This window comes from Anolis carolinensis, chromosome 5 (assembly GCF_035594765.1).
Source record: "Anolis carolinensis isolate JA03-04 chromosome 5, rAnoCar3.1.pri, whole genome shotgun sequence".
Taxonomy (NCBI): domain Eukaryota; kingdom Metazoa; phylum Chordata; class Lepidosauria; order Squamata; family Dactyloidae; genus Anolis; species Anolis carolinensis.
The window spans coordinates 97,647,162-97,671,221 of NC_085845.1; the positions used below are offsets into that span (position 1 = coordinate 97,647,162).

General features: G+C 40.0%; 2 protein-coding genes across 5 annotated transcripts in view; one reads left to right on the forward strand and one right to left on the reverse strand.

The window, feature by feature from the left end:
- The window catches only part of LOC100556446 (proline-rich protein 5), a 224,284-nt gene that overhangs the window by 145,630 nt on the left and 54,594 nt on the right, over positions 1 to 24,060 (forward strand). The window lies entirely within an intron of this gene.
- The window catches only part of phf21b (PHD finger protein 21B), a 225,715-nt gene continuing 211,562 nt past the window's right edge, over positions 9,908 to 24,060 (reverse strand). For all 4 annotated transcript variants that reach the window (XM_062981958.1, XM_062981956.1, XM_062981955.1 and 1 more), the window contains 3 exons: positions 18,598 to 18,673; positions 17,393 to 17,496; positions 9,908 to 12,740 (listed from right to left, as the gene is read on the reverse strand). In XM_062981958.1, coding sequence (XP_062838028.1) covers positions 12,513 to 12,740; positions 17,393 to 17,496; positions 18,598 to 18,673 — 408 coding nt within the window. In that variant the 3' untranslated portion in view covers positions 9,908 to 12,512. The remainder of the gene's footprint in view (positions 12,741 to 17,392; positions 17,497 to 18,597; positions 18,674 to 24,060) is intronic.

The window sequence follows — 24,060 nt, forward strand, 5'->3', positions numbered from 1 at the left end:
ATTCCTCATTGTATCTAATTTTTAATTCCTTTCACAAATGTCTTCAAAAATTGAATTTATTTTGAGTTTGCTGTATAATAGCATCCAAAAATTATTTGCCTTTTGTTCTAGCTTTAATCAGCATGTAAGCAGCCCTCGGTATCCTTTACAATGTTTTTCATTTCAAATTGACATATTTGGGCAAGAATAACTAGTGACACTTTTGGGTTTGGAGGAATCATTGGAACAATATTGCTCTCTTAGATTATAATGTAAAAATCTTTCCCCTTTGTGATAGGTTTCTTGTAGGAGAATCACATCAGGATTCAGGGACTTAAGTGTCTTAATTATATTTTGCCATTTAACTATAGAACATAACCCCTAACATTCCAGAAAAAACATTTAAATGACTCCTGACATATTGCCCTGTCAAGAAGCATCATTTAAACAGATCTGATCTGTCAAAGCACCCAAACACACTGCACCACACTTCAAAAAACACTTGATCTGAATTCAAAATTAAATTCCTCCAGGAATGTACAAAGGGCAAGAGCCATTCCTTGTCTAAATCCTATTCTCATGGTTCACTATGAATGTTGTTACTCAGATTTGATAGTTGTAATTTAATAAAAATTGGTATGCAATTATATAAAAAATGAAGACACACAACAAAATTTCATCAGCCACACTTCCCATTGAAAGTTAGTTTATGTTGGTTAAAATTGTTCATTTTAAATATTGTATTCTTTCATGTTTTCTTGCATTGCAATTAAAATATGTGCATTGTGCATAGGTATTCATCTTTTTTTCAAATTATAGTTCGCCCCTCCAACATTCTGAGAGGCTATGAACTGGCCCTCAGCTTAAAAAGTTTTGAGGAGCCCTGACCTAAAAGAACCACCAACTTCATGCTAGGAAGAACAGATGAATTCAGTGATTTTCAGCCTTTGGTCCTGCAGATGTTTTGGATTCCAATTTCCATAAACTGCAGCCAGCATAAACAAGGAGCTCGGGGAACTGAAATCCAAAATATTTGGGAGACTAAAAGTTGAGAACCACAGATTTAGATAAAACAGCAGTATAGCTAACAATCCAGTTGGGACATGGTTGTCAACTATAGTTGGAAAATTACTGTAGTGAGCTTCACATCTGACACATGTCTAATGAATTTTTATATTTACGTCTTTTCTTTTTCTGGAGTTTCACTTAGATTATACTACTCACAGGGAATCCAAATGTGTGTAAGATAAAACTTAGTCCATATCTTCTCTAACATCAAGACTAGCTAAGTATTTTGCACTGTTATCTGATTACGTGGAAACCTAGGCCATATGATCCCACAGAGTGGCATGGCTTTATAAACAGTACTAAAACTGCGTTATTGGAAGATGGGGCCAAATGCTTGGCAGCCATCAGCATCCAAATCATTCCATTTTTCACTAGCTGAGCTTCTGAATAATCTTCAAGGCCAACCCCATATATAGTGCATTTTGGTAAACCAAACTGAGGCAAGATCCAGCGTGTCTTGATAGGGTTTTGGCTAGCATATGAGCCAAAACTAGTTAATTATGAAATGGTTCTTTTGTGGGGGAGTGGACTATTCTGACATCTTGGCCATCTCTAGAAAGAACAGCTTTCCATCTTAGAATCATAGAATCATAGAATCATAGAATAGTAGAGTTGGAAGAGACCTCATGGGCCATCCAGTCCAACCCCCTGCCAAGAAGCAGGAAATCGCATTCAAAGCACCCCCGACAGATGGCCATCCAGCCTCTGCTTAAAAGCCTCCAAGGAAGGAGCCTCCACCACAGCCCGGGGGAGAGAGTTCCACTGTCGAACAGCCCTCACAGTTAGGAAGTTCTTCCTGATGTTCAGGTGGAATCTCCTTTCCTGTAGTTTGAAGCCATTGTTCCGTGTCCTAGTCTGCAGGGCAGCAGAAAACAAGCTTGTTCCTTCCTCCCTATGACTTCCCTTCACGTATTTGTACATGGCTATCATGTCTCCTCTCAGCCTTCTCTTCTGCAGGCTAAACATGCCAAGCTCTTTAAGCCGCTCCTCATAGGGCTTGTTCTCCAGACCCTTAATCATTTTAGTCGCCCTTCTCTGGACGCTTTCCAGCTTGTCAACATCTCCCTTCAACTGCGGTGCCCAGAATTGGACGTAGTATTCCAGGTGTGGTCTGACCAAGGCAGAATAGAGGGGGAGCATGACTTCCCTGGATCTAGACGCTATACCCCTATTGATGCAGGCCAGAATCCCGTTGGCTTTTTTAGCTGCTGCATCACATTGTTGGCTCATGTTTAACTTGTTGTCCACTAGGACTCCAAGGTCTTTTACAGTACCTTTATCTTGTCTGAAGCATGCAGTTGATATATTAAATTCTTAATAGTTCTCAGTTTATGAGACTTCATATTTGATGCTTGTTTATGGGGGAGGATTGGCTACCATTAAATGTGAAATATAATCTGGCAACTGTTTAGAGAGGATGTGTTTACATGTCTGAATGATCAGAGTTTGGTTTTTGAATTAAAATATTGCCTTCCAAGAGTTAATTTAGTTTTAAAATCTGGGCTTTCACATTCAAATGAGATGGGGCAAATTGCAAATTGTGTGCGTGCATCAGCTCCAGTTGGAAGCAGCACCAGCAATATAAGCACATCCAGGAATTATTTGAGTTAACAATAATGTAGTTAGAATATATTTGCTATCTAGGAATGCTTATATTAATTAGATGTGTCACACAAACCTCACATCATTAGTCAAGTCAACTATTCTGGCTTCAGTGGTTCAGAGGTTGGGTCCATGATGTGTTTAATATGTGGCTCATTAATGGAAAGATAGGCCAAGGTTCTCCAGGTTAAGACCTGGGTTCCAGGGGTAACTGCAGCCCAGCAGACTGTGTGGATCCAGGAGTATGTAATTACTTCAAAATGCACTTTCAAATTTTGTGGGCCAAATGCAAGTAACCTATTTAAAATAATGATAAAAACAACAACCTTGATAGTAACTTCAACAGTAAGAGAAAGAAAATATGGTCAGAAAGAGTGTTGGCACAAAGTTTAAGGGTGTTAATGAGGCAGTAATTCTTTTTTCATTAGCTTTGTAGAATTTGAACAACTCACTTTGCGAAAAGCAGCTCCCAGAATTCTAATGGCCATGCTAATGGGGCTGTTTTAAATGTGAATAGAAGAGAGTTACAAGATCATAAAGTCTAATGTGCAATGACATGACTGACTTAATGGGATGCCAGCCATGGCCTGATTAATAATACAGTAGAGTCTCACTTATCCAACATAAACGGGCTGGCAGAATGTTGGATAAGCGAAATGTTGGATAATAAGGAGGGCTTAAGAAAAAGCCTATTAAACATCAAATTACGTTATGATTTTACAAATTAGGCACCAAAATGACATGTTTTTCAACAAATTGACAGAAAAAGCAGTTCAATACATGGTAACATTATGTAGTAATTGTATGTGTGGGTAAGGGTGTACGTTTTGTATGTTTTATATGTTTTGATATGGTCAAAACTGACTAATCAATAAAGAGTTGTTGTTGTTGATTATGTAGTAATTACCGTATTTACAAATTTAGCACCAAAACATTGCAATATATTGAAAACATTGACTACTAAAAGGCAGACTGCATTGGATAATACAGAACATTGGATAAGCGAAGGTTGGATAAGTGAGCCGCTACTGTAACCAAGATTCATTTTGGAAGACTAGTGCCAAGGTTTTGTGAGACTCATGACCTTTGTTTTGAATGATTACTAGTCTTGATAGGTGTGTGTTAACTCTAGGATATAGGTTAGCACTATCAGACTACCAGTCATTAGATAGTAGTAGTCCCTTTCTTGTCTTCCCATTCCCCAAAAAGTGCAAAGCTGTGCAAAAATAAAAGGATACTATACTTTTTTGTTTGTTTGTAGTAATGGGTGGGAACTTACTAAACTTTACATTAGTTTCTGTTACTACCAGAGCTATGGTTTATGATGTTATAGAAGAGGTTATTGAGTCCTTCCCAATTCAAAGGCACCATAGAACAAGCCCTTACCAAAATGGTCAACAATTGGATGACGTGACAGAATCTTGGCCGATATAATTAATTCCTGATGTGATCACAGAAAACCTTTCCTCCCTGTGAGCTAAAAGTTTGCAAATTTAAATCTGAGATAAGCCAATTTTTCTCCCATGCACCAATGGATACTTTGTAGGTAATTTCCGCCAGAGTGAACTGAATTATATTAACTGATGTTGATTTATATCATCTTAAGGGAAATATATGGAATGTATGTATAATGGTTTATGTGCAAATAACATACTTAACATATTCCTGTCAAATTTACAGTTTTGTCATCTCGATGACAGTAGAGCTCCACATGTTCAGAATGTTTGTGATTAGCATCACAACACATGAGTTCTTGCCTAAGTGAGTTTCTGCATCGTTTGGCTGAGTACTTAGAGCTATGGTTATAAATAAAGCTGGGAGAAGTCTGCATATAACTTAACCTGGGCCTGGCCTGGTTAGCATTCATTAAGTACCTACGCAAGATTCCTTATTTGCTATGCAGATCAGCTAGTGTTTTGAACACAAATGGTAAATTGTAGTTGTATATCATAAACTGATGAGTTACAGATTCCTTAGAGGTGAGTGACATCTGCTGATCTTTGATAATAACTTTTGAGTTAAATTGGGGGGGGGGGGGGGGGGGTTGGAAAAAAATAACCCCAGATGTATGTTTTCTCATCTGTTTTCATTATTGTGTATGTGTGTTCATGAGGCATTTACCTCTTCCTCTGAGTTCTTATTGGGTTACCTACTTCTTTCCTAGGTGTCCACAAATAACCTGTCTCTTTTCCTTTTGAAAGACCATGCTTTGACACATAAACAGGTTAAATGTTGTGAAAATTCAACATTACACTGTTAGATCATTTTATAGCAGGATAGAGCAGTAGTTGCACATGGCAGTACCATATACATGAAAAATTGGCCCCATCACGTTTTGTTAGAGTAAAGGAGTGTACACATCTCCTGTGCCATGCAGTATATAGAAAGGAATCTTGTCAGGTGTCTAAACTCTGGATGGGCAACTTGCCAGAAGAATAGTAGTGGTAGTAATAATAATAATAATAATAATAATAATAATAATAATAATAATAATAATAAATTGTATTTATTACCCACCTCTTCTGATGGCACAAGGCAGGGTATTAATTAATTAATTAATTAATTTTATTATTATGGTCATAGACCAAGAGTGTAAAATTTTAAACTTTAAAACATTAAAAACAGAGGGTTTTTAAAAAATAAATATGGGTTAACATTAAGACAAGAAATTCATAGCATTAAAACCAGAAAGTCCATACTATGGAGTCGATCTACACGGCTTCATGTGTGACACTTATTAAAACTTCATTTGCTAAAATCATCCACATACTGATTCCTTATTTTTTTAGCTGCTGCATAAAACTTAGCCAGTCTATAAGTGATTGATGGATCCCTATAAGATGTTTTTGATAATATTTTTCATTTCTGCCAGCAATCTTCTGTACAATTAGAGTAATAAAACCAGATCAAATATCCTTATAGAAGTGACACTGTAAAAAGATATGCTGGCAGTTTCCACTCTCTGTACCACATGGGCATACATGCTCATGGGAGAGGATACCTGTAATCTTACCCTGCGGTAATGCTGATGGCAACACATTGAATCTAGCCATTTTGAAGGATTTCCTAAATTTGGGGATGTGTGCGCAAGAATTTAGCTTGGAGGGTTTTGAAAGTGTATATTTGTCCCCCATATAAAAGCTGAGGAATAACTTTTACTACAAATACCTGGGTAGAAGTGGGAATAAATCGTCCTCCTTTCCCATAGAAGAACCTTGTGATTGCTTTAGAATTCCTCTGGACATTTACAGTGGGGTTTTTTATGCAAGTATCCCATGTGCCCCTTGCCTGAAAAATAAGGCAGGGTACAACATAGTCAAAAATGTACAAACATAAAATATATCCAATAAATTACACAAAAATGTTTTTTTTTAAACTTGCACCAAATGCAGATACAAAATTGGCACATAGTAGCAATAGAATGTAAATAAAAACTTACGATTGCAAGTTGACTGTGTATGCCTGCCAGAAGAGATGGGTCTTGAATTGTGTTGTAAAATTTGACAGCTCTGGCAGGTCATTCTACATTTGTGGGTTGGCCAATGAAAGGTCCTCTGAGTGAGTCACCAGTCGGGTTCTGGCTGGTTGGAGTAAATGTTCTCCAAAAGACCTCTGGATCCTAAAGGGCGGATTGTGCAGGAGAAGGCAATCCTCTGGGTCGCCTGGACAAAAACCAAGTAGGGCTTCAAAGATCATGATCAACACTATGTACTTTGCCCGGAAACTAATTGGCAACCAGTGGAGTGACTTTAATATGTACACGTGAATATGTGGCTAACCTAGGTACCTAAAAGATCTATGGGTTCATTTTTTCACATAATCCTCTTACAAATGCAAACTGCAACTATTATTGGCTGGCTCATCATCTATTAGTAATTAGTTTCTCTGCACTTGGCTATGCTGGGCCTTGGACGATAAGCATGGAGTGCACCACTGGGCCCATACTTAAAGTCTTAGTAGCTTGTTAGATTTTGGCAGAGCTGTGTTCTGTTGTCATGGTCTTCGGAGAGTCAGAAGTCATTATGTCGTAATGAAGCAGTAGAGAAGGATTTATGGAGGGAGTAACTGCAAGTATCTGTTCCTCCTACGTTCACTGTAAGATTATGAAACACACATGGTTCTTTCCCTGTGAGATATAGTGAGTTGAGCAACAGTACTAGCCTGTCATCCAATAAATGTCATTTTGTTAAGTAGGGATTTGAATTTGGCTGTCTCGTCTTCTCAGGAAATGTGTTGTTCCTCCAATAGGAAAAACAATAGCCCTTACTCTATCACACTAACCCAGGTCCTAGTAGTATCAAATGTATATATATGTTTGTTGCAATTTGGCTTCAGAGGCTTATCTTACACAGCATGTCATGCTTCAAGCAGCTATTTCCATATTCAGCAGTAGATGGAGCAATTGCCTGAAATAGCTGAACAGGGACACAGCTTGCTTGATCTAATTCCTTGAGGCCCCCCCCGCCCATCTTTAGTTACACAATAATTGTGAACAGGCCAGATGTGGCTTCTGTTAATAGACATATAATTCTACCAGGTTCATGAAAGCTTATAGCCCCATGATTTCATTCAAATAAGGTAACATAGTAACACCTTATTTTGTCTTGACTTCCAAAGTCATTTCAATGTAATTTCACATTTGAATTATATATAAAAATGCCCAGATCTCTAAAGCTTTGTGAGTATAGATTTTCCATGTTTACATACAGTGTATCCTTTAACTTCAAAATGTGTCAGCATCACCTTTGTAACAGTTTGGACATTATTGGGTAGGTACTAAGCTGCAGTGTGAAATCAATTGCATGGCAGAATTTTGATTGCCTCTCACCATGAAGCATGAGACTTCTTGTCTTATAGTTGCTCAGGCCTTGTGACAAAGCCTTAAAAAGAGATGAATGTTTCATCTAAATTACATAGGTAAAATTGTGAAACTGAAAGAAAATGTAAGCTGCATCTTTGTGATGAATACCAATGATCAAAGCTCCTATGTATTTCTACTGATGTTAGTTATATTGATGTTTTGTCTTGTTTTTTTTAAAGAGAAAACCAAAATCCTTTTTTGTAGTCCAAAAAGTCTAACACAAGCAATTTTAAAAAAATTCTGCTGTAATTGCGAAGTGTCTTCAAAGTCTAGTAGTGCTTTTACTGTAATGACACCGACTCTGGTTAAATTAAAAGTAACTTTCAGAAACACTCTAGCAGTTTCTGTTTACACCTTTCCTGCAACCTCAGCTTCATTTTGAAAAGAAGCCACGGTTGGTAAAAATAGATAAAAGGAAATGTCATTCTGTCTGATGTTGCTCTTGCTATTCATTTTGGAATTTCAGAATGATGTCTCTCTTTGTATGAACAGCTTTCAAAAGAGAACATAGGAAAATGGCTGGACTTTTAAAAACACACCAACACTGTGCCACCTAGTTAATGAAATAATTGTGCACAGTGTCTACAGTGATAAGCTGTATATTCACATCCATGTCATACATGTGTGTTGGGGAGTGGAGGATGGGGAGGCAGAATCACTTGTAGTTTCCAGGAGTGTTTGGAATCAAGCACTGATGCTCAAGTGACATGCCATGAAAGGAGGTTTGTAGAATTTCTGTTTTCTGCTTCCAGGAAACACGGTTATCATGTATACCCTGTTGACTCTCCTATAACAGGATTTATACAACCCAATTTCAGCTACTCGCCCTTACCATTGAGATGAAGTCCTTTGTAAAGCAAATATGTTCTAGTTGCCTATTCAACATCAAGACCTGAAATACAAGACAGGTGGTGCTCACAACTAAATGTTGTCACTACTCATGACTGATTATGGCAATTAAGCTTAGAGCATTCTGCATGACACCATGGGCTGCATGCCCCCCCCCCCCTCCAAAGAATCCAGAGTCTTTTGATGTGGCGGAGCGCTTTCCCAAGTGACTCACACTATCCCTCCCAGAATTTTGGAAAAAATATTATACTTTTTAACACAAACATTAAAGACAAAAGGAATCTCATTTAGATGGGAGAAATTGGAAGGAATTTCTCTTAGATACAACTAAAAGAGATTCAGATTAAATAAAGTGTGAAGAGCAACAGAATTTCTGAAGAAATACAGACAGTGGGTACAAATCAGATAGAAAGAGAAGGACCAAATGCATGGAGAAATGATAAAGCATGTTGAAAGAGACACAGATCCAACCGGATAATGTGAAATGGAGAAGACTTTTGATATTGATAAGACCAAATGAGGGCTATAAAATTATTGATTTGAAATGTTAGCAGAATGAATGAACCAAGAAAATGCAAACGAGTTTTTTATTATTTGGAAAAAATGAAATGTAATCTGATATGTCTCCAAAAACATACACATAAAACAGAAATGAAAGAGTTGGTACATTCTATCATATGTGGTTGTTTTGCAAAAAGGTCCAGAAACACTGCACTCAAATGCATATGATGCAGGAATTGTTAGGATTCCAATCATGAAATCAGTTTTCTTAGTTGGAAATGTTGGACAGTTAATTACAGAGAAAACAGGGAAGAGTACTACAATACAGAACTGCAGAAAGAATTGTCTCTGCACAGAAATTGGGAAAAAGTCATCCCATCTCAAGAAAAATGGCTGATGAAGATTTGTGAAATGAGATGGACAAACTGACAATGCTGATTAAGGAGAAATCCTTTACCAAATTCAAGAAAGATTGGGGCTTGTTTATTGCTTTTTTACAACAACAGTGCAGACAGATTTCAACTACCGGATTTATGAATTAGAGGAATGTTATTAAAAGTGTAGCTAGATAGTGTTATCTAAAATGAGTAGGAAAACAAGTAAAAATCAGCAAACAAGTGTGAGGTTTCTAGAATAGTTCCAGTAGTTGTGAGCCTAATATCTGTTTATTAGTGTAGGTATATTTTAGGATACAGTGACCCTTTTAGATTTGGTTGTGTTAGATGTAGTAGTTTTAATTTTATATTTGAGTATTATGAAAATTTGCTTTTTGGTATTGTTCTTGATCTATTTGCCCCTTATTTCAGAATAAAAATTAATAAAACATTAGTGTAGATAGATAGGTTTGTTTATCTACACAATGTGTAGTACAGATTTTATCTGAGTGCAGTTGACTGGGGTCCAATACATGGCAATTGAATGATCTTTTAAACCCCAACAGGAAAGAGATTTGGACAACATCAATAAGGACAACACAATTCTTCCTTTGTTGGGGTGACAAAACCAATGTCTTGTAGCAATATATACACTTCAGTGACCACACCAATATTAAATCTGTCAGTCAAGTTTAATTCATCATTAAGAAGTAAACTACATTGGTATATTTAAGACACACACTTTGTTTTCTATGCACACTATCCACGGGACAGTCCCTTTCCCAAAATAACTACTTTTTTTCAGTCCCAGAAAAACACTTCTTCAGAAAGTCTTCACATTAAGTCAACTTTCTGTGCTTTTCCCTTTTCTTTTTAAAATTCATTTGAGAAGGGGGGAAAGAACCATTAAACCTGAAAACATTTACATTGCAAGCCACATTTGAATGCATAAATTGGCATACAATAACCAATGTATCACAACCATGTTTTACTTAGTTCACTTTTGTTCATCAATAAAAGAATATAAAAATCTTGTTCAACAGAGTGTTAAGTGTAATAAAATAGATTTGTATAGTACTGCACAGTTTCTCCCGGAGTTGTGAAAATGGTTGAAGGGATTGTGTGCTGCCTAGTGATGGGCAACCCCAATCAATCAGTCAAAAGCCACATCCCTCGACTTTTCGGCACCATGTGATAGACTAGTGTGAATGTTTCACCTGTGGCATGTGGAAATGGAGTCTTACTTTTGACCTACTTAAATATCAGGGTGTTATTTAAGGGGAGTAGGAAAACATCTTACTCTTTGTCCTTCCTTGGATTTTTGACCACATGTTATTCTTTCTCAGGAGCACTTACATTTCTGGCTGACTAACTGGTTCAACAGGTGATCTAAAAAGAATTAAGTGGTTTTGTGTTTTAAGGGGGGGTTGTTTCCTTTGTTTAAAACAATAAACATGTTTGTATTGATCAAATCGCTCTAATAGGGAACGGCTAAAGGCTAACCTTAACAAATGGTCTTACAATACATTTCAAATTAAATTGCAATCCTTATTTGGGAATACTTTTTCACAAAGATTCAATGGAATTTAGTTTGGAGTAGACCCATATAGGATTATGTTATCTTGGATATAATCTTAACTATATCCAAGAGCAAACTTCTAGATCTTGAGTTAAACTTCTCTCTTGGAATCTAAAATACCGCTCCTGCTTACTGGCGTTCTCCTCGTATTGCAAAAGAAAGGAGAATATGGGAAAAGCTATTCTGAAGAGAAACTTGTTTGCCCATCACTAACTTCTGAGGTAGGCCTCAGGGTTCCAGCATAGGCTTGACCTATGAGGTGGTCAAATTGACCCTTGATGCATCAGGAAAACTAGCTAGTGAAAAAGAAATAAAATTAAATAAAGTCACATATTCTAAGCATTTTCTCAGGCTACTGCTAAATGTAAATGTATGGTTAAATTTTGTTAAAGTATTAAAAAAATGTTTAAAAACATCAGTCTGAATTTGACAGTCCATCTTTCTCCCCCCAAAAATCCTGATATATCAAACAAAAGAAATAACCCCTTGAGGCAGTTTATTTCCTGTACTACTCAGCAGATAACTCTGCAAGCAAAAAAAAGGAGAAAAAAAGAAACATGTTACATATTTCTTATTTTACAATAAAAATGCAGTACAAACATGTAAAGTTTTTTTGGCATATCATTTGTACTATCTTGACAGGAAAAAAAGCAGCAACAAATATTATTTGCTTTTTTCTTAGAAAAAAACTTAACCCATCCCAAACCAAGAAAGATCCAACCTGCTGAAGATATTTGTCACTATTATGGTTCATGTTAAACCTTCCACAAAAAACTCCATGAGAAAAATACATCAATAGCAAAATAAGTTGAAAGAACCTGCAAAATTACGGGGTTTTGCAGGCATACCTCTTTAAATACTTTAGAATGCATATACAGAAGCATCAGCATGAAAATACCTCAATATTTCACTAGAAATGCTAATTTCATACATTTTTATTTAAATATCTGTAATTCTCAACTATAATACTGAAAAAATGATTTGATTTTGAAGGCTCTGTGTTTCACAAATGTAATTCTTCTCCATCAGCCCCTTCCCCAATTCAACCTGAATCGACACAACATACTTTGTTCCGTTCTTGAAAAACTCAGGAACTCAAACTAAGTTCCAAGCCATTCACTTATCATTTTTGTTACCCATCTCCATTTTTCCTCCAACTCTACCATCTACTTTGCATACTAGCTCACTAACTCTTTGTATTTAAAACTATTTTTCCCTTCCAAAAGGAAAGCATTTTCAACCCCCCCCCCCTCCCCAAGGTCACTCTGTCCCATCCTCCCCCTTCCCCACTGGCTGACATATGCTGCTTCATTTTCCTCATTCATTAAATACATTAAGGCCAACACAACAAGAGAGAGGGAGGGAGACAGAAAGAGAGAGAGGGAGAGGGAGGGAGGGAAGGAGAGAGGAAAAGAATGTTATAAGCGCTGAAAACTTCAGCAATAGAAAACAGCAGTAGGACATCTGCTCGGTGAAAAGTTGCCATGACACTGAGTTGTAACGGACCAAAGGGTTTCCCCAGTGTCCTGATGCAATAAAAGCGGGCCGACATAGATTCTCCCGATTTTCTTTCGTGATACAACTTGCCATTTCTCCATCGGCATTACGTGTGTGTGTGTGTCTGCATGTATCCCAAGTTCACGTTTTGTCTCCGTGTTGTATTTGTTCGTAATGAGAAACGGGGCTCCTGGGCAGCCTGTCAGTTGTTCCCCTGTGTGGGCTGCAAGGCTTTGTGGAGAGAGGCGGCTGAGGCAGGAGATGGTTTGATCCAGGGGACAGTGAGCAGGGAGGAGGTGGTGGTGGTTGTCATTGTAACCTGAATCATCTGCTCGCTCTGTATCAGTCTAACCAGAGTTTTGAGGCGCTCCAGTGAGGACTGGACCCCTTTCTGCTGGGCCAGTAGGCTGCTTTTGAGCTCTAAGCACTTCTGTCAAAAGAGAAACGGGGAGAAAAGAGTCAGCATACATTCAGTTGGATGTCCCTCCTACAGTAAATGAAAAAGAAAGCAATTCTGGGATTCCTATATACTAATCAGAAAATCAATACAATTTTAAATGTACACTGATCGAGGTATGGAAAAGGGATGTAAATCAGTAATCAGAAGGACATTAATTTATGGATTAACTCAATTTAAAAATGTAAACATCTAAGAATTAAGGAACTACAATGGAAAATACGGACAAAATGATACAGAATCCCTTAACAATATGCCCATATTATCAAAAATAGCAAAATTACGTTGGCATACTTGTGGTGAAACTGTAACCTTTATACGTATGTGGTGGGAATGTGACAAGGTACTAAAATTTTATCGTAAAATAAAGGGTGAAATAGAAGAAATATCTGGGCTAAAAATAGAGCCGAATTTTAAAAAATGGTACGAATATTTAACCAACTACCCTGTTTCCCCGAAAATAAGACATCCCCAAAAAATAAGACCTAGTAGAAGTTTTGCTGAATTGCTAAATATAAGGCCTCCCCCGAAAGTAAGACCTAGCAAAGTTTTTGTTTGGAAGCATGCCCAACGAATAGAACACCAGAGCATGCAGGATTGGTAAATGTACATACCAGTTGTACATGGAAATAATGGTAGTAACAAGAAATTCTTGATAGGATTCAGTTTGTCTGGTTATGTTGGTTTGTGATGACAACTACTGTACAGTATATAATAAATGTTCATTTTTTTGTTCAACAATAAATGGGAATTCTTCTTCATGGAAAAATAAGACATCCCCTGAAAATAAGACCTAGAGCATCTTTGGGAGCAAAAAATAATATAAGACTCTCTTATTTTTGGGGAAACACGGTATATGTTCCAGGATTACAGCATTGAAGGGAAAAATAAATATATAAATGGATATCCTATGGGCAACAGGATCTCAAATTGGAGAGAACTGATAGCCAAAGTGATGGGGGGAACGAAAATACAAGGAACATCTCAATGATCCAACAAATAGAATAAAAGCTGAAATGGAATCCCAGGTGTTTCCGGAGGGAGGGGAAGAGAGAGGAAGTGAGATGAGGAAATAAGGAGAAAGGTATAAGTAGGAGACTAAGATGGAATTAGAAAGGAGTAGAAATTGAGCTATACGAGAAAAGTATGTAATCTTGTCAATTTTGTTTCTGTAATACTTCTGTAATATAATGGTGGAGGTTATACTCTACTTATACAACTCAATTTTTGAAAAATTAACTCCTATGGCAAACAGCTCATCAATGTAAGTGTGGGATCCTAGGCTCCCTTCTCCCTTGCAAATTACACTGAAGATGGGGGAATCGAGTCAAAAGCATGCTGGAATCTGAATCAATGCTTAGTATTACAAAGAGGGTTTGGATTTTTATTCAAGTTTTGGTTGGCTAGAATCCAAAGAACAGCACAATTAATTCTATGTGCCCCAGGGGTATTTCTCAAATTACAGTTCTCTCTCCCTGCCCCCAATCCCAGTTCTTCAGGAGAAGCCACCTTGGAAATGAAGGGACTTTAAAAGCAATTTTCAATGCGGCATGGAGTGTGTGCAACTCATATAGTGAAAGCAAATCTCCAGTATTAAAAATATGGTGATTTTTCTCGAGTATTTATTTCTGTTCAATACTTACAATTTTATGTTTTATGCATGTTTGTACTACGGGATAATACAAAATTAAATAATCTGAAGCGTGCTTGCAGTGTCTGTCTTCCCAGACCACAAACTGACCTATCTCTTTGTATGCTCATTCTGACTGAACAGGTCCATGTGTATACAGTGTCTAGAAATCAAGGTGAATTGGATGCTTGCTGTTTGCTTCATTCCTGGTTGTGTGTATAGCCAACAGATAAAACGTTGGCTAGTGTAAAAGAGTTGATATCACAAGAGGTGGGCCTAATGTTGTATATATAAGGAATGAAGGGCTAAAGCGGGAGCCTTCAATGCCTCAACCCACTAATGTTTGAAACACATTTTTCAACCAGATACTTTCTTTGGACATTGGCTTAAATTCCTCATACCACTACTTGAGCAACATTCTTTTCTGAAGGATGCTAAGCTACATTGTCTTCCTATGAATATCTTGAGCAAATCTTAGGCAACAAAAAATAATCAATTTCATGCCAACCTTGCGCCAATTCTAAATATACATAATCTCAAATACAGCAGACCTTGTGCTCTAACACAAAGGCATCATTACACATAGGGCACAGAAAGCCCTATTTCAGCTATCATGACATGCCCCAAGGCTCTATGATGCCATGTGTAAGACTGGGAGAAGAGACCAGCAGACGTGCAATTAGTGCTTATTAATAATTATTATAATACAGGAAAGGGGTGAAACTCAATCATTTCTGTTGCTACCAACATGCATACAAACAAGTTTACAGATATTATTTCTGACTGTATCCCAATAAGACAGGCACAGACACAAGTTGTGTGAAATGAGTGTTGAAATAAGGGGTGGAACAACCATTTTGTCAAAATGAAATCCTATAAAGGTTTGTGTGTGTAGGATGTGAAATAAATAGTATCTAAATAAAAAGCCACGAATACTGTCATCGAACACACAGAGGCATATACTTTTACACACATAGTAAAAGCAGAACCTCCCCAATGCATATTTGAAATAATTATATTTTTAACTTAATATACAATTTTGAAATGTAGTCTTTTGTACTGTAATGTGTAGGGTCCGTTATCCCCTGGTCTCTTAGCATCCCATTTCATTCAATTGCTTTTTAATTTAATTGTATTTTATTGAATCTAGTCTCTCAGTTGCCCCATTTTAATTTAATGAAAACCTCAAGAAGTAAGCTATTTTGTAGCATATTTTAATTGCTGTCATCAGTTTAGATCTTTATTTAAAATTGCATTTCTACAGTCGCCAGCCAAAGCTTCCATTTCAGCAATGAAGTGTGCACACTTTCATTTTCTAATTCTGATATCTATCCAATTCAGCATCTTAGTAAGAAATTCCCACTGATTTTGAGCTGGAGGTACACAAGCAAACAAAACATTTCAATTTCAGTCTCATTTGTCTGCAGTCCATGCTTTCACTAAATCATGCTTGTATATTGTCTATTTAGTTAAAGGAAACATGCATTGGTAGGTTACCAAATAATAAATTGCATTTCCTTCCAATTTTAAATAACATGAAACATTGGCAATGACTGTTGTGAATTACACAGCCCAACAACAACAACAAAAAATCTTGGTGACTTGGGTTTTAGGCCTGTCCCTGGGGTTATTTGGGCTGATTCGGAAAATTGCATTAGATAGACTAATGGTTCTCAACCTGTGGGTCCCCAGGTGTTTTGGCCTACAACTCCCAGAAATCCCAGCCAGTTTACCAGCTGTTAGGATTTCTGGAAGTTGAAGGCCAAAACATCTGGGAACCCACAGATTGAGAACCACTGGGATAGGCTGTATCTAGTTACTTAGATGGTTTTCTATGGGCAAGTAGATGGTGACTGGTAGATAGCTTATTTCCTGTATCTCAAAAACTGGAGCTGAGAGGGAAAAACAGGTGCCATTTTTGTAATCAGCAGTTCAAATATACCCAGAAACAGGACTAACATCTGAGACACCAAAATGTCTGTTGGCCAGTGTTAAAAAACCAAAATGTGATCTGCTACTAATGCAGATGATATTTATAACTGTCAGGTAGAGAATTTAATACAAAGAAACACCTATAGAGTGTGAACTTTAACAAAAGGTGCCATTTGGAAATTATGGTAGAAATGCCAGTTATTTAACCCTCTCACTTTGAGCAGGAAAAAATAATTTAAATGTTGTGGCTGATCGATTTCATAGATCTTTTTCAATTGTTATAAAAATGTACCAAACGGAGGCCTTTGTAACATTTTGGTGGGAAGATTCAGAGAGCTATAGTCTTTTAAAAAGTAACTTTTAACCAAGATTCTCTTAGTTAGATTTAGGCTTAGGAAAGGAAAGGGGGAACTGCTTTTTAGCTCAATAGTTTTCCTATATTTAATCTAAACCAGGGATGGGCATGAACACATTGCAAACAAAATACAAATAATTGCCAATTCTAGAACTGCAGCTCAGCTTTCAACAGGTTGCATGGGGTCCTTCCACTGCTTAAAACCTCCAAATTGTTATTATTTGGGGGCATTTTTACAGGGTTCATGTAGTCCTTGGAATAGCTCAAGTTCAGAAAATTGCTTTTAAGACCCAAGAAATTTCTCTACCATGCAATCTAGTACAGTGGTAGTCCTACTGAAATGAAAGTGTTTAAACACAACTAGCTGTACTGAATTGAAGCAAACTTCTTAAAGCGCCTTCAAGTAGTAGACTAGTGGTTCTCAACCTGTGGATCCCTAGGTCCCCTTCTGGGAGTTTGGCCTCCAACTCCCAGAAATTACCTAACAGCTAGTAAACTGGCTGGAATTTCTGGGAGCTGTAGGGCAAAACATCTGGGGACTCAGGTTCAGAACCACTGTAGTAGACATTCTTTCTGTCACTGTCTAAATTTAGAGAAAAACATGAGATTTGTTTACATGTAATTGTAACATTGGTAATGCCACACGATTTCAAACATTACCCATGAGTAACCAATTTCACAAGCTAACATATAGGTCAAGCCGTATACCTTCACTGCATTATTGAGGTGGCATTCTTTATCTTCTAGCTGCCTGTGTTCTCCCCTCAATTCACTGTTCCTCTTCAATAATTTCCTCTTCTGCTCTTCTTTGACTGTGAAACAAAAGCAACAGAATGATGAACAAGTGAAAAGTGCTATAGTGGAGCATGACTGATGCTTTCTCCTTTCTTCCATTTGTTCTAAGCCACACGTGTCAAACCCAAGGCCCACAGTCAAAATCTGGCCCATGTCATTTCACGTGGTACATGAGACTTTCCATGCCAGGGCAATATTTATACAGTTTTACAATTAGTCCTTTGATGACAACCATAAAGTTGATGTGGCTCTTGGTGAAAATGGATTTGACACTCCTGTTATAAATCATAGTTTTTTAAAAGACGTTCTTGCTATTACTTTTGAACATATTAAGTAAATGACCAATTATGCCTAAAATATGAATAATTCACCTTGAAGGAGATACAGCAAAGGATTTTATAAACACAGTGGAATATCCATCCCTGGGTTGGGGCTGTTGCACTGTGCCCAGAAGGTAGGGATAAACAAGGTTTCATGTCCTTTGTACTGTAACTGTCTTCATGCCAGTAATATCTAAGCCAAAGTCAAGCTGCCCAGTATCCGGAATAGACAGAACAATGTACCTATTGCTCACAAGCCAAATGTGAGCTGACCTCAATGAGAAAATGGAGGACTGCATTGGACACAAAACTGAAAGGAAGACTTGATTTTACTTCAGCCATGTCCCTGAGAAGAATGCTTTATATGTCCTACCCTAGGAATTAATGACTGTCATTCATTTGAATGGGAAAAGTTAAACGCTGCTCTCTGGAGCATTGTTCAGACTAGGACAAAGCACAAAAGAGCAAAGTCATTACTGAGCAGAAGTCTCCTATATGATCAAATTGCCATCGTATATGCAGGTTAACAGGCTGCCCTCCCGTTTCTCTTTTCTAAAGCAGAAATGAAAAACATAAAGTCTGCTAAGAAATGATTGGACTGCATCCAAGCATGCAAACTCTCATTTAGATAATGTGTGAGAATAGTAATCAGCGAACTCTGGCCAGACAGGTACTCATGTCTTGTGATGATGGCTTCGTCTAAGATGCTTGCAATCCACCCCCTGAGGCTATTCCAATTCTGAAGTTGCCGACACTTGAGAAATCATTTCTTATAATCCATCACACTCCAGCACATACCTGTTTTGTGAGTAACATAGGACTGAACGATAGCGAGAGTTCCAGTCCAAGGCATGTTTTCCTCTTTCTTTAACACCTGCAGGTTTCAGGGAATAACAGATGTGAACAATTCAAGGGCATGTCTAAGTCACAAGTTATTGCTTTAGATTATAGTTATTATTATCTTTAGGTTATGTGTATCTTTGTAAGACTCCCCAAGACATTATTTTTCAGAAAAAGATATCCATCTTTATTCTAATGACTACTCCTGCTGCTCCAAAGGCTCATAGTGCTCCAAAGGAGAGAAGGGAAGGGAAGGATAGCCCATGGCAGCCATGTGTGCCTGCAGGACATGTCAAATCCTCCTCTCCATATGGGCTGCTCAGGGCTCTCGTTCTCTTCCCGTCTGCTCCTGCTCTCCTTTGAGAAGTAGAGTGGGCTGCCTCCTGAAGATACGCTCCTTGGGGCCAGCAGAGGAAGTGAAAGAGCTAACCTCCTCATCGCCAGGTGTGGAGACCCAGAAGAAAGAGAGTGAGCAGGCAGGGAGCAGCTGAGTCCGATGGCAGTGGAAGCCAAGGCGCAGGCCAGGAAGAGACCCTGCCTGGGGCTGGTGCTGAGGCCACATGTGAATGGCCCAGCCTTCCTCTCAGAAAAGGTGAGAGAGAGGAGGGCCTAAGAAAAGAACCCAAGAGGCTGCACCCAGCCCACGTGCCAGGGTTTGCCCATATCTGCTCTAAACTCTCCTGCTTTATCATGGGATGATGGCCCTGGGTGCTTTAAAACTATGCCAGTGGAGCAAAAACATGTCAGCTTCTGTTCAACTGCTAAAGTTTCAAGTATAGACCTGGTGGCACACTGTTTCTGGCGCTTGAGCACTAGCTGAACTCATTACAAAGAAGCTAATTTTTTTTAAGTCACTTCAGGATAAATCGACTATGAACACAATGATGAGGTCGAATAGTTGTGATCTCCATTGATGGAAAAACCATGCACTCAAGCACAAGGGATTTGGAGACATCAAAATACATACAGCCCCTCAATACATTTATCAATCAGAGTTCAGAGTGTCTCAAGTAACATTACGGGTAACACATTATCTTCCTTTGTTAGTGGGAGAATAACAAATTACATGTAAAAACAAACTAACTGGCAACGAAGTTACTTGTAAGTTACTTTTACATTTTTACTTTTAAATGGCATTTAAAGCCATTTTAGACAAAGAGTTTTTTTAATTTTAGTCTCTCTGCAACCCCCTATATAATAATAATGTAGCAACATATCATTTACAAAAGAGATAGCACAGAAATATATTTAGATAAAATGCATAAGTCTTAGAGGGTAACCAGTTTTATACTGATGGGATTCCTACACATGGTCAGGTTTGTAGTAGCACAGTCATTTCAACACACATTAGCTTAACCTGCTCTGTACTAGTAAATTGTTTTTATGATTAAAGATGAATTTCTCCCATTATCTGTGATTGCTGAAGGTGGCTTCCTGCTCCATACATGTGGATTATAGTTCCTAAAAACATTTTCTCTATGAATTCAAGGTAAAAAAAAATCTGCTTGTTGCACAAACCACCACCAGAGAAGATGTTCCCCAAATAAAACCCCAGCAACAACCTCCAGAAATAAATTGACTGAAAACCTACTGTATTCCTCCTCAGTCCTTTGTTAGCGGGGCATATTAAAGGCTTACTGTACCATTCTGTGGGTAGAATGAACTAAAAGAATAACTTCCCCAACTTAACCTAGCAAAATTATCACTGAAAGTAAAGTGATTACTGTTATTTATTTATTTACAGCATTTATATTCCACCCTTCTCACCCCGAAGGGGACTCAGGGCGGATCACATTACACATATAGGCAAACATTCAATGCCTTTTAACATAGAACAAAGACAAGACAAACATAGGCTCCAAGCGGGCCTCGAACTGTGACACTGTTACAGTGCCACAGTTATCACTGTAACAAAGTTAGTGATGACTATTTGTTTTTGCTGAGGTAAAGAGATGACTGTCTTGAACTGCAGATCATTGGGTTGAAATCCACTCACAAAGCAGATTGTGTTATTTCCGGATGAGTACAGAATGAAAGGACAGGTTGCTTACCTGTAACCATGTTTCTTCGAGTGTACTCTGTGAATTCACACTAATGGAGAGGCTGCGCCTGCGCAGGTCCCAACGGAAACTCTTCCCAAGCTGAAGTTTAAATTTTGGCGGTAGCCACGCCCCTCCGTCCCCGGAGGGCATATAAGGCAGCCCTCGGCGTCTCCTCCCCAGTTCCTACGCCGCAAAGGCAACGAGAAAGGAAGAGGGTTTGCCAGAGGGGAAGGAAGGGCGGGCTTGTGTGAATTCACAGAGTACACTCGAAGAAACATGGTTACAGGTAAGCAACCTGTCCTTTTTCTTCGTGTACTCTGTGAATGCACACTAATGGAGACTAGCAAGCTTAGGTCTCGGAGGCGGGCTAAGCAAACCCTGACAACGAGAAAACTGTCCAAACATATGTTTATTAAACATGAAAACATCAAAGAAACCCTGGTCCAAGGACCCATTAAGGTATTGCATCAAACACACGCCAAACACCGAAAGCAGTTCGGTCAGGCATGATATAACCCTTTAAGAGCACATGTGAAAAAAAAAAACAGGAGAACATCATTCCCCTGAGGGGGAAGGCAGTAGCAATAAGGCACGGATCATCAGGAGAGTAGTGCAAACATGTACCAAACAGGAAAAAACAACAAGAGGGTCGCATGAGAAAAAAGCACCCACATAGAAGTCATAAATGCAGAAGGTTAGGACAAGCATGAGGATAAAACCGCCCTAGCAAAGGCGGCATCCTTCAAAGTTTTTTGGTCTAACCTGTAGTGAGACACAAATGTAAGGGGGTTAGACCAGATCGCTGCCTTGCAGATGGAGTCCAGGGAAATGCCCCTTAGGAAGGCAGTCGACGTGGAGAGACCTCTCGTCGAACGCGGGCGAACCGACGGGGGAGGAGGTCTTTTGGCTAGTTCATAGGCCAGTTCAATGGCCTGAGCAATCCAGTGTGAGAGTCTTTGAGAAGAAATAGGATTGCCCAGTTTATCTGGGGCATGGGCCACAAAAAGTTTTGGGGTCTTTCGAATGACCTTAGTACGGTCCCGGTAGAACAGAAGTGCTCTACGCACATCAAGGAGGTGCAGTCTCCGCTCAAGGGGAGACGAGGGGTCTGGGAAGAAAGCGGGAAGGACAATGTCCTGGTTAAGGTGAAAAGCAGAGACCACCTTGGGAAGGAAGGTGATGTCCGGACGGAGAACGGCGCGGTCGTGATGAAAGCGGAGGTAGGGTTCATCGACCCGAAGGGCCGCCAGCTCCGAGGGTCTGCGCGCTGAGGTTATGGCCACCAAGAAGGCAACTTTCCAAGAAAGGAGACGTAGGTCGGTCGAAGCCAGCGGTTCAAAGGGGGAGGCAGTAAGCTGGGAAAGTACAAGCTCGAGGTTCCACCCTGGAGTAGGAGGTTGAGTCGGTGGGCAGATGTTGTTGTATCCTTTCAAGAAGGTCTTGACAAGGTGGTCGGAGAATAGAGATGGTCTACCATGTTGTTGAAAACACCAGGATAGAGCGGCCAGGTAAGATTTCATAGAAGCAAGAGAAAGTTTTTGGTCTGCCAGAGACATAAGGAAGTCCAGCACAATCGGTACCGAGGTTGGGAAAACAGTAATTCCTCGGGAGCGAAGAAAGGAGCGAAAGCGAGAGACTTTATAAGTGTAGGCCCTGGTTGTAGCCGGTTTGTGAGCTGCGCGGAGGACCTCCTGTAGGTTTTGCGGGAGGGAGGTCAGGCGAGAATCCTCCAAGCAGTGAGATGTAGAGAGGGGAGATCCGGGTGGAGGATCTGGCCGTTCTCCCTGGATAAGAGGTGTGGCAGAAGAGGTAGAGTGAAGAAGGTCGCCTTGGAGAGATGAAGAAGAGCCGGGAACCAAGATTGACGAGGCCAGGCTGGAGCTATCAGGATCGCCGACGTAGGTACCGACCGGAGTTTCTGCAGGACCTTCGGTATCAGAGGAAAGGGCGGAAAGAGATAGATCGGTTCCGCCGACCAGTCCAGAAGAAAGGCGTCTCCCAGGCAGCCTGGAGAGGAGGACGGGGGGAGTCTTGCCCCGTATCGGGGCAGTTGAGCGTTCTCGGGAGAAGCGAAAAGGTCTAGAGTGGGGAAGCCCCACTTGAGAAAAAGAGAAAGAAGAGTCTCGGGGTCGAGCATCCACTCGTGGGAGGAAGTCGTCATCCTGCTGAGGGCGTCTGCCAAGTTGTTCTGGATCCCGGGAAGGTGAATCGCCGAGATTTGGATGTTGCGGGCTATGCACCAATGCCACAGCTGGGAGGAGAGGAGCATCAGCTTCCTTGAACCCGTGCCACCCTGTTTGTTGATGTAAAAGACTGCTACCGTGTTGTCTGACTGAATGAGTACAGATGTCTGGGAGATCAGGCGTGAGAAGGCTCTCAGAGCCTTGAAGATAGCAAGGAGTTCGAGAAAGTTTATGTGATTTGCCTTCTCGGAGGGAGACCAAAGGCCCCGAACAGTGAGACCCTTCATGTGGGCTCCCCAGCCGAAGTTGGATGAGTCCGTGGTTATGGTAGTGGAGGGAGGGATCGGGTGGAACGGCAGACCCCTGCAAACGTTGGAGAGGGACTTCCACCAGAGAAGCGACCGACGAGCGTGAGGCGGGACCGAGAGAAACCTCGAGTTGGGGTGGCGGAATGGCTTGAAAGCGTCTATGAACCACCTTTGAAGAGGCCGGAGATGAAGCCTGGCGAACGGGGTCGTGAAGACTGTGGAGGCCATGTGGCCGAGCAGAACCTGGATGGATCGAGCCCGAACCCTCCGGTGGGTCTCGCAGAAAATGATTTGTTGGCGAAGAGCTAGAAACCTGTCGAACGGAAGGGAGACAGTTTGAGCAATTGAGTCGAACAGGGCACCGATGAAGCAGATCTTGTTCGACGGGGTGAGGTGAGATTTGTCGTGGTTTAATTGAAGACCGAGAGATTCTAGAAGACGGAGGGTGTAGTCGACGTGACGTCGGAGAAGGGCAGGGTCGGATTCGACCAGAAGCCAGTCGTCTAGATATGGAAAGACTGTGATCCCTTGGAGCCGGAGGTGGGCAGCCACGACAGCGACGACTTTGGTAAAGACCCTTGGGGCCGTAGCGAGGCCAAAGGGTAAAACGGTGAACTGGTAGGTCTGGTCGAGAACTTTGAAAGAGAGGAAGCGTCTGTGGTTTTCTCGAATCGCCACGTGGAAATAGGCGTCTCGAAGGTCTATAGACACGAAGTAGTCTCCGCGTTGAAGCATCGGGAGGATGGAGGCGATGGAGACCATCCTGAACTTGGTTGGACGTATAAAGACATTGAGCATGCGTAAGTCCAGAATTGGGCGGAGGCCCCCACCCCTCTTCGGGACCGTAAAGTATCTGGAGAAGAAGCCTTGAGGGTCCTGTACCGATGG